Raw genomic sequence first — 10199 nt, forward strand, 5'->3', positions numbered from 1 at the left:
AGAAATATCTAGATGTTTTAATGCTTGTATTGGTTCAAATCAATTGAAGTCATTTTGAAGGCCCTTTTGAAGTTTGCTGAGGTCCTCTAGCTTGAAAACCACCATTTTATATGTTGTCGTTGATGGCAAAATGGGTGATATTTACATTGTGATCCAGTAAATGTAGTTATACAAATCAAATTCTGTGAACACCTCAAACTTGTGAACCCTTAACCCTGAGTCCTTTATAGATATACAATCAAAACCATGAGTATTCGTTTTTGAACGTAATAATACAGAGTAAACCAGATGAACACCAATAGGTTACAAACATTGCGAAGCACAAGTTCATACGGGCAAGTTTGTACAAGATGACATCTGTGTTGGTCTGAAAGTGTCCTTCATATAGTGTAAGGTGCAACACGTCCATGAGCAGTGTTAAAATCTGGGAGGGGATGATGGGACCGGGTTAGCAGCATCGCTTCTTTTCAATGTGCAGGATCTTAGAGCATTTTGGGCATGTATGATAGACGTCTTTGAAATGCTTGGCAAAAAGTGGAATCAGACAGCAGAATAAAATCAACCTGGAAGAGAGGAAGACAGTCACAGTTTGTTGGTGCGCACAAGATTTGATGTTTTCATCTGCAAATTGAAATGGACTCTTACCCGCAGAGGATGAAGAGTACGAATGACGCCCAGGCGAAGACTCCCCGTTTGTAGCTGATTTCGGTTAAGACCTGCTGTTGGCAGTGCGTGCAGGTTGCCATTCCTGGCGTGCGGCCCAGCTCGTATGAATCATAACCGACGAATTTGTTTTTGGCTTCAGTTGACTGGGACTGAACTAGAGGAGAAGCGTGTGTTAGTAAGTATTGTCTTTATTATTATTTATTTATCTTGTCTTTATTTACCATTAGCCTATACAACAGTAAGTTCAGGTTCAATATTTTAATAGCCTATCTATATTTAGTGCAGCTTTGGGTTTAGACCGTTTTTTATTTGATTCATGAATAACTGGAGTAGAATCTTGCAATTCTGGCTTTTTTTTTGTAGTTTATAAAATAAAATCGTATACATTGCTACATAGGCTCCTAAAGGATTGAAATGGCCCAGAAAGTCATTGAAGAAAATGTTAAATATTCCATGTGACTACAGTGGCTCAACTATAAGTTTATCAAGCAACAAGAATACGTTTTGTGAAAAAAAAAAAAAAACACTTTATTCAACTATTCCTTTTCTTCCTTTTGGGCCTGAGACGAGAGTTCAAGAGATTTCCACGACGCATGCATGAGAATTGCGATCTTCTTCAACTCTACTTCAGTTCAGGTCTCACGCATGCGTCGTGGAAATCTCTTGAACTCTCGTCTCAGGCCCAGAAGGAAGAAAGGGAATAGTCGAAAGAAGTCGTTATTTTTGTTTTATTTCCGCACAAAAAGTATTCTCGTCGCTTGATAAACTTATACTTGAGCCACTGTTGTCACATGGAATATTTAAACATTTTCTTCATTGACTTTCTGCCTATGTAACAGTGATCCACCTCTCAAATTTAATCAAAAATATCTTCATTTGTGTTCCGAAGACGAACGAAGGTCTTACAGGGTTGGTACAGCATGGGGGTGAGTAATTAATGACTTAATTTTCATTTTTGGGTGACCTAACGTTAACCCTTTAACCTCAATTGTTAGATTTCTCAGACAGATCCTTTTTTATCACAAGATTAGGTGGCTCTTAAAATTATAAACTAAGAATTATAAGGGGAAGAAACTCTTGTGTGATTTAAACTCATAATTCATCACCCTGCAGCAGAAGAAGAAAAAAACAGCTAAAATCAGCCAAGTTGCTGGTTGGTTAACTGGTTGTAGTAGCTGGTCTTCCAGCCTGGTTTTCGAGGGGTTATAAGCAGTTCTTCTGCTGGTCAGGCTAAAATTAGTTGAAAACCTGCAGCATGGCCAAGGAGAATAGCATTTTTTCAGCAGCGAGAGAGAAAAAGTCTGAATTGCAAGATATAAACTCACATTTTGAATTGCAAGAAACGGTCAGAACTGTGTGTTGTAAACTCACAATTCTGAGAAAGTCTGAATTGTGGGAAATAGAAATATATAGATTTCTATTTTTTATTTTTTTAAATCTATATAGACAATATAAGGACACTAATGGTCCAATCTAGTAAAATCCTGGCATTATCAAAACATGGGCCATTTTTTTTCTGTGTGCCCATTGCAGCTAACAGTTTTTCCACCAATATTTAACAGGTAACAGACTGACCAGATGTGGATGCTTTCTCTTGGATTCCTAAATCTCTAATAGTGGAGCTTTGTGGGGTGAACGGAGTGTGCACATGGTAGACCTTGACGTTGGAGCCCCCGGCACCCTCGACTGTTGATGTCAAGAGGAAAGATCCGGGTAGAACATTAATATTTACTTCATATCCATTTCAGGTTTTTACATTTGTTTCACTGGATTGCTTTCATAATTATGATTATTATCATGAAATGAGTCATTCAAAACGACCAATGATGACTCGGCAACTTACTTGGTATGGCATATGGAGGCGGGTCCCCAGTTCCGTCAGCACTCATTCTGCTCATTTAAACTGCTGGGACAAAATAAAAAAAAATATAAAAAGTCTCAAGATATGTTTTCTATTAGGTCTGTTGCAATATACTTACATATGCTAAAGTGTGATAAAATGATAATCTATGCTGGCAACTAAAAGGATGTATGTTTGAAAAGTCACATTGTGAGCAAGGCATTTGAAAACTGTAAGTAAGAATCCATGTTATATTTTAGGATTGCTTGCTGTCTGTTACTGTTGTGTGTACAAACATCAGAAAATGCCCAGTAAAAAAGCTCTTCTTGAAAGAGCAACACCTTTGAGTTTAGGGGAAGAAGCCTGAGACTGTCAGGGATGAGATGACATGACGGTCTTCCCATAATGAAATAGTCTGAACACTTCTCTTCTTCCTGCTCAATTATCATCAATCTATGTGTAGCTGCCTGCCAACTTCATGTCAGCTAGACATGTTTTCGCCAAAGTGTATAAAATGTAGACCTATTACAAGTCATGTGATGTTTATTTCCATGATGCTACAGTGTGGTAAACGCCTTGGATAACAAAAAGACAACAGTTCCACAAGCCTAGAAGTGGAATGTTGCTCCACTACATGTCTAACTGCGGTAGTAATACTTGAATAATCAAACCCTGATGGTATATAAGATCAGCAATCTGTAGGTAGTAGAACACACCAAATATTCCCATTAAATGTATATTTCAAAGTGTATATAAATTATTGTTAAGTTCATTGTATTATATTTTAGGTGTATCAATAGGAGATGACCTGGAAACCTAAATACGTCAGTTATTTTACAGCTATTTTAAAGCACACAAAGTCAAACACACCCATTTATTGCTCAGGCCAGCTTTGATCAAAGCATTTACTATGCCGTCTTTCTTGGTAAATGAGGATTTAGAGCTGGCCATTCAAAAATTGTTGCTGCAATTAGTTTTATCAATTTAACCCTAAAACCGTATTCTGGACAAATGTGGGCAAAATAGTTTTAATTTATTTAAAAAAAAATACTTCCCTTGATTTGAGTGGTACAAGACCTGGCTAATTTTCCTAAGTTTGCCTCCTGAACACACACATTTTTTTTTTTTTGACTCAATTCTACAATGTTAAGTGGGTGAAAAAACAAAACTCCTTAATCTTGTATTTGCGTCAAAAATGGGCACCCATAGAAATGAATTGGAAAAACTGTAATTTAGAGCATTCTAAAATAAGTCAAAATAAGGCACCAGGTGACAGCAAAGTCACTTCATCTTTCGGTTTTAGCTCTAAGAATTTATTGGAATGATATTTTAAAGTAGTTAAAAAAAATAAAAAAATAAAACATAAAAATGAGCATAATTTACATAGAAAATATGGTACTTTTGAAGTAAATAAATTCAAAAATACCCCCAAATTAAAAAAACCCCACCATAAATGGATAGACAAAACTTTATCCAAGACAGTGATATAACATTTATAATAAATAAAAATTAAGATCACACCTGAGTCCTATGTGCCCACATTTGTCCACAATTACAAGATTAAGGGCTATAAAGTGAATATGGTTTGAGGGCTACAATTTGTTGAGAACTTAAATACCCTTAACTAAACTAAAGTTAACTAAACTCAACATTTTTAAGTCAAGCACGAACACATACTTTTAATGTAAATCAATCTGCTGAATAAATAGTTCTAAATGATATTTAATTTACCTTCAGACAATTAGCTCAAGAAAACTACTTTTTTCTGGTTATAAAAAAATAATACAGTATTACAATAATTCCATAATGTGTTTGTGAACAGGGTAGTTACTACACAACGCATAACATGATTTCACTCATTATTTTTAAAACATTTACTGTCTTCTAATCTTAAGCAACTCAGCTTTAAAATGAAAATAAATCATTTTAATCAACATCCGAATATTTAGCATCAGTTCTAATTAAATTCAACTAACAATTCAAGAAAAGAATCCTGAAAGGAATATAACAAGCAATGCAAAAAAGTACTCAATACCTTTTCTTAGATCATCAAAAAGGCCCCACCTAAATCCAGACCCAAAACTATACAGAGAGCTCTCTTACCTGTCCTGTTGCTTATGGTTAGACTAAAAACCAGTTTCGATGGCATTTAGAAGCTTTTCATAGTCACTCACCAGCTCCACCCCTGCCTACGTCTGCATAGTATATTCTGTTTTGTTTTTTTTGTTTTTTGTTTTTTGTTGTTGTTTAAATGAATGTTCTGATGCGGGAGAAACAGGAAGAATTCTGTATTTCTTGACAGAAATAAAAAAAAAAGTCTCTGAATAATCAGTTTCACCAATAGCATCAATGGTGGGTTACCGTAACATAATACTTCTATACTGAAAATGACAAAAGGTTTATTTTGGTAGCAGGTGTTTTGTTTTCGCTTTTCACACGTTATTTCCATTGAATGAAAACCATTAATAGTGTTTGCTATCATGTGAAGTTGGTCAGATATGGTAATCAAAAATTAAGTCGAAGTTGATATCTTATGTAGTGACTCCTTTACTCTAACCCTTATGTTCTCCTGAAGATATGAGTCCTCAAAGATGTATGTGTAAAAATGATAATAAAGAATAGTATTTTTTTTTAAATTAACTTATTTTCTTATCAAATTGTCAAAACCCATTTGACAGTTATTATGGAATCTTTTAAGAACCTTTTGGAAATGTGAATGTTGATACAGTAACATTAATGTGACCCCGTAAAAAAAAAATAAAAATAATAATAATACAAAAAAAAAAGAAGAAAAACAATAGTTTAAAAGACCGTAAGCAGAATTGAATCAGAAAATCTTAACATAATCTGGAAGTAAGTAAATGTATCATTTATAAACTGGAAGTAGCATTTATTAATCTAGATGGCTAATGTTTTCTCTTCATACATTTGAACATTTCATGTTCTATAAATTAACAGTAGTTAATTAACACAAATTAATAATGAGCAACGGTTTATTTGTAGTAAACTTCCATATTAGTAGCCTGAACTGTAGTATAGTTTGTCATGGTCAGTTCATGATTTAATTAATTAATGTTCGCATTAATGTTAACAATTTGATAGTTGTAAAGTGTTTATACTTTATATTATAATATATTTAATAGTGTGATCAGTGACATCAAGAGTAAAACTTGTATAGCTTATAATGAGTGATTATGATTTTTTTTTTAAAGTCATCAACCTATCAATACCAACCTGATATGTTAATTATACAAAACAGAGTGTAAAAGAAAAAGAAAACAAAAAGGCCCTGGGTTCTCTCAGGCCACAATGTAAAACAACATGTTATAGTGGTCTGAATATTTTGAAAAATCCTTTCTTGTAATTAACAGACTAGATAATTGGTTTCCAGCAGATTTTTCACATTTTTCAGGCTTTTGTTCTGTTTTAAAGTGTAAGCTCTGTGTTACACACTATCATCACACCAGCATTAAAACTTACTTAAAACAGATTTTGTGATAGATAAACGTCCCTACGAGGGCTAAGGCCAAAGAACTATTTGAGATGGATGGATGATGGGTACGTGAGCTGAATTCATGAGGTCTCAAGGTGTGGCAGGGAGTGGAAGTGTGTTGCTGATATCATGAAAGTGGGCTCGGCTTCTCAGCTGTGTTCTTTTGTGCGACACTCCTTTTAGTGCGGTTTAACTTGTCCGGCGGCATTCTGTCTGTTCCACATTCCATAAAAAAACCTTTCAGATGTTGATGTTGAGTTTTCGGGCCTGTAGTATTTTGAATGAATGAGGTATATGGTGCATTCCTATGTCCTACTGTACACCCAAAGCACTTTACAATTATGTCAGGGATCTCTCCTCAACCACCACCAGTGTCCATCATCCACTTGGATGATGCGACGGCAGCCACAGTACAGCTCAACACACACCATCTATAGGTGGAGAGGAGAGTATATCATCTGCCAATTTCCTCTGGATGTGCACTGGAAGAGTATGATCTCTGGTTATTTGTACATGTTACAATATCTTGCAACTGTACTTCTTATTTACAGCTGTAATTAAAATGATTCAACAACCATTGCAAATTTTACAGGTTAAAGGATGCACTTTACAGACTTTCAGGTGTCTGCAATGAACAAATCAAACCTAAATAATTGAAATAGCTCAACACAACAACTTTTTCAAGTTGTTTCCCCAAATTTAACTGAAAATGTAACTTTTAATAACTTGTTGAATGTTCCTAGAGACACTGTTGGAAGCATAGTTCGCAAGTTTAAGGAACAGTGGTTATTATACCTTGACGGGCCAGAAAAAGGAAGATATCATTGCAACCAGATTTCTGAGTAGGCAGGTTCAGAAAAAAATCCTTGAGTGACTGGAAAAGACCTGCAGCCAGACTTGCGGCAACTGGCACTGAGGTTTCAGTTTGCACAAGGCAAGCATGCGTTTTCCATGCCAGAACTCCAAGACGTACACCACTACTGACCCAAAAGCACAAGAAAAGTGCTCAAAATCATATAAATAAGCCACAGAAGGTGTGGGATGCCGTTCTGTGGAGCCATAAACCAAAACACTTTTCAGCCCCATGGATCTGAAGTACTGTATGTCTGGAGGAACTACATGCTGAAAAGAAAACTCTGCCTGTTAGGCATGCAGGGCCTGGTGATGCTCTGGCGCTGCTTTGAAACCCAAGAATATTTCTGAACTGCAGGCAATTGCTTATGAGGATTTATCAGAAACACGGGGAAGTTATGAACATCAAGTGAGCTGTTTTAAATAAATCGCGTTCCAAAACCTTTACTTAAAGCCTTTAGGCAACTGCAAGTAATTTACTTGAAGCCTTTAGGCCACTGCAAGTATTCCTAACAAACTAGCATCCTCATTCAGTTTAAAAAAAGCATTTTTTTTTTTTCAGATTCCAAATTCTGACTGGATGAGATTAAAAACACAACTGTGAACATGCATTTTAAACCAATTAGAATGTCACTTAGTGGACAGAGTGGATTCTGATTATTGTTCATAACTTCTTACCGAAGGTTTGTGTGTCGATTGCTGTTACTGCAGTTTTTTAAAAACAATAAACCACTTGAAAAAGTGCTGTAACTTTTGGGAGAGTGAACAGGCATTAAGATGTGGTCCTGCAGGGTGTGGTTGCAACTAAGAAACATTTCTTGTAGGACGTCAAAAGAAAAAGAGATTGCAGTTCCCGTGAAGCATGGAATGACAACCATGGCAAGAGCGTTCAATAATCACATTCCAACAAGAAAAGTCCACAGAGAAAGATCAGCTAAGAAAAGCAAGTAAAATAGGGCCCAATCTATTGATGTAATATGAAGGAATTTTCCTTAATGATTTTTCACAGGTGTTTTCCCCTTCTTTTGAATTTCGTGTTTTAGGGTAAAAGAAAATGTCTGTAAACTGAACTGCAGGGCAGAAAATTACCAGTACCTTTTCTGTTTTTGCAATATGCATGCAGTGCATTTATGCATCTGATTAATTTAAGGATAAATGATAAAGAGTTAAAATGAGAATCCTGTTAGTTTTGTATTTAAAACTTGTTAGCATTTTTGGATCATTTATTAAAAAAAATATATTCTCTGCAGTATCTAAAGCTAACCGTACTAAAAGCATCACTTTCTAGGTTGTGCAACTACGTATCAACTAGTTCTCATTACAGTAATAGTAAATTTCCTTTTAGGCATTATTCAATCATGTATCAGTTAATTTATTTATTTTAATTGAGCTGCACTGAAATATTTCGACCTGGTGTGAACTGAAATTAATTTAATGTAATCTGTGTGAATACCCAGATCTTGGTGCTGAATTGTGATCAGCTCCAAATTTGGTCCCATAGTAATAGAGATCCGAATTCATCTTGGAGGTTATTCTTGTAAGCACTGGTTGCACAAAGAATGCATTGTCTAAATGTGAAACATGATCCATGAACGCAATTTGTTTATTGCTAGGCAACCATCTCTCAACTGTAGGGGGAGCTGAACATACGCTTTTGGGCTCAGACTTCAGGTTTCAGATGTACTTTAAATTGGTCAGCCATGTAAAAGTTAAAGGAATAGTTCACTTCAAAATGAAAATGTCATCATATACTCACGTAAGATCAAGTTATTCAAACGGCTGTAAATGAGGTAAAGAGACCATGACCAAGTGGACCAACAGAAGTGTTTTGTTCATAATCTTCCTGCCTTGACACAGAGAAGAGCACCAACTGAGACCAACACCCTTAACCCAAAGACTGAGAAGGCTGAATCAACAGGTTTGTTGTGTTTAGCATTTAACTTACTGTCTTCAAATATCATATTACATCGGTATATGTATTCCTAGTTCAAAACATATCAATGGATGACCTTCACTCATCTTCAGAGCATTGCTGAAACATTTCAAAAAGCATAGACTTTTTTAGTATGCCGTTTGAGAGGATCTCCAGAGAGCTCTGTGCTTTTAAAGAAACATTAGAGATCGGTCTGAGTTCCTTCAAATCCTGTAATAAGAGTCGACAGAAAAGGACTAAGAGCCTTGACTTGAGTCTAGCCAACATGAGCTTTGAGGGAGAACAATCTCAACCTCAGACAAATCCATATGCAGATCCAGAACCAGCAAAGCCACATCGGTTATTTGGAGTCCTTGAGGAATCAGGTTCGACATGGGATGCAGAATCTTCTGGCCTCTCTCAAAAGACATCAGACCCATAATGAAATTGGAGAGTCAGATGCAACAGTTTTAGATCCCCTCTTTTATGAGGAAGCAACAAGGTGAGGCACGTCGAGCCTATAAACCAAAGTCCTAAAAACACAGAATAGATTGTCAACTTCTGGGCACACCAAACAACCACAGACACACAACATAAGACACAGACAACGGCAGCCCTGCAAGCACAACAACTCAAGCTGAAGAGGAAGTTTTTCAACTTCCGCTTCGATAAAAAATCCCACATATTCAAGCCCCAAAGGAAGAAGCCAGAAGTAGATATTTCGAGTGGTTTTGTGTAAAAATGAAATTGAAATGCATTCATAAACGCGCGTATCCACAGTTTTAGACAAAAACTTTTACTGCAACTACTGTATTAAATTTAAAATTTCAATCAATAACCTTTGCTTTAAATAAACACATATTTTTGTTGGTCACAGTATATTCAGTCAACGCAGTGTACGTAAATTCGTCTTCTTGTTAAGCAAGAAATATAAATTAGCCTATACAAAATTAAAATTTCAGACTCCAACATAAGAAAAAATGCTGTAAATTTAGCAGGTAATGAACCCCAAAATTTATTCATACTGCCAATCAGATTTTTTTTCATGATTTACAAAACTATCTATCTATCTATCTATCTATCTATCTATCTATCTATCTATCTATCTATCTATCTATCTATCTATCTATCTATCTATCTATCTATCTATCTATCTATCTATCTATCTATCTATCTATCTATCTATCTATCTATCTATCTATCCATCTATCCATCTATCCATCTATATATATATATATATATATATATATATATATATATATATATATATATAGGCTACTTTAGCTAGTTTTAGTTAAAATGTCGAATTGTTGTAGATATGCACAAACCTTTGATGGAAACATGAATGTGATGCACTAGTACTGCAACAAAATCATAACAAAAATAATGATTATATTTTCAAAATAATTTTGTCCAATTTTGATATCATTAATTAT

General features: G+C 35.2%; 2 protein-coding genes across 5 annotated transcripts; one reads left to right on the forward strand and one right to left on the reverse strand.

The window, feature by feature from the left end:
* Window positions 1–364: 364 nt before the first annotated feature.
* litafd (LITAF domain containing) lies at window positions 365–4642 on the reverse strand. 4 transcript variants are annotated; one of them, XM_039686921.2, is made up of 5 exons: window positions 4610–4642; window positions 2510–2572; window positions 2242–2352; window positions 646–820; window positions 365–563 (listed from the first exon to the last, which is right to left on the reverse strand). In XM_039686921.2, the coding sequence occupies exons 2-5, from the start codon at window positions 2562–2564 to the stop codon at window positions 449–451; spliced, it is 456 nt and encodes a 151-aa protein (XP_039542855.1). In that variant the 5' UTR covers window positions 2565–2572; window positions 4610–4642; the 3' UTR covers window positions 365–448. The 4 variants fall into 4 exon arrangements, with proteins under 4 accessions (XP_039542855.1, XP_039542857.1, XP_039542856.1 ...); XM_039686923.2 differs by having other exon boundaries at window positions 2510–2569; window positions 4610–4636; XM_039686922.2 differs by having other exon boundaries at window positions 4542–4619.
* Window positions 4643–8802: 4160 nt separating this feature from the next.
* Window positions 8803–9549, forward strand: ptx4 (pentraxin 4, long). The gene is given in 6 exon segments (XM_039685839.2): window positions 8803–8883; window positions 8886–9051; window positions 9053–9199; window positions 9201–9294; window positions 9297–9374; window positions 9376–9549. Coding segments are annotated over 6 exon segments (687 nt in total). The 5' UTR covers window positions 8803–8855.
* Window positions 9550–10199: the final 650 nt, after the last annotated feature.

This window comes from Pimephales promelas, chromosome 3, assembly GCF_988280905.1.
Source record: "Pimephales promelas chromosome 3, fPimPro1.hap1.1, whole genome shotgun sequence".
Lineage (NCBI taxonomy): Eukaryota > Metazoa > Chordata > Actinopteri > Cypriniformes > Leuciscidae > Pimephales > Pimephales promelas.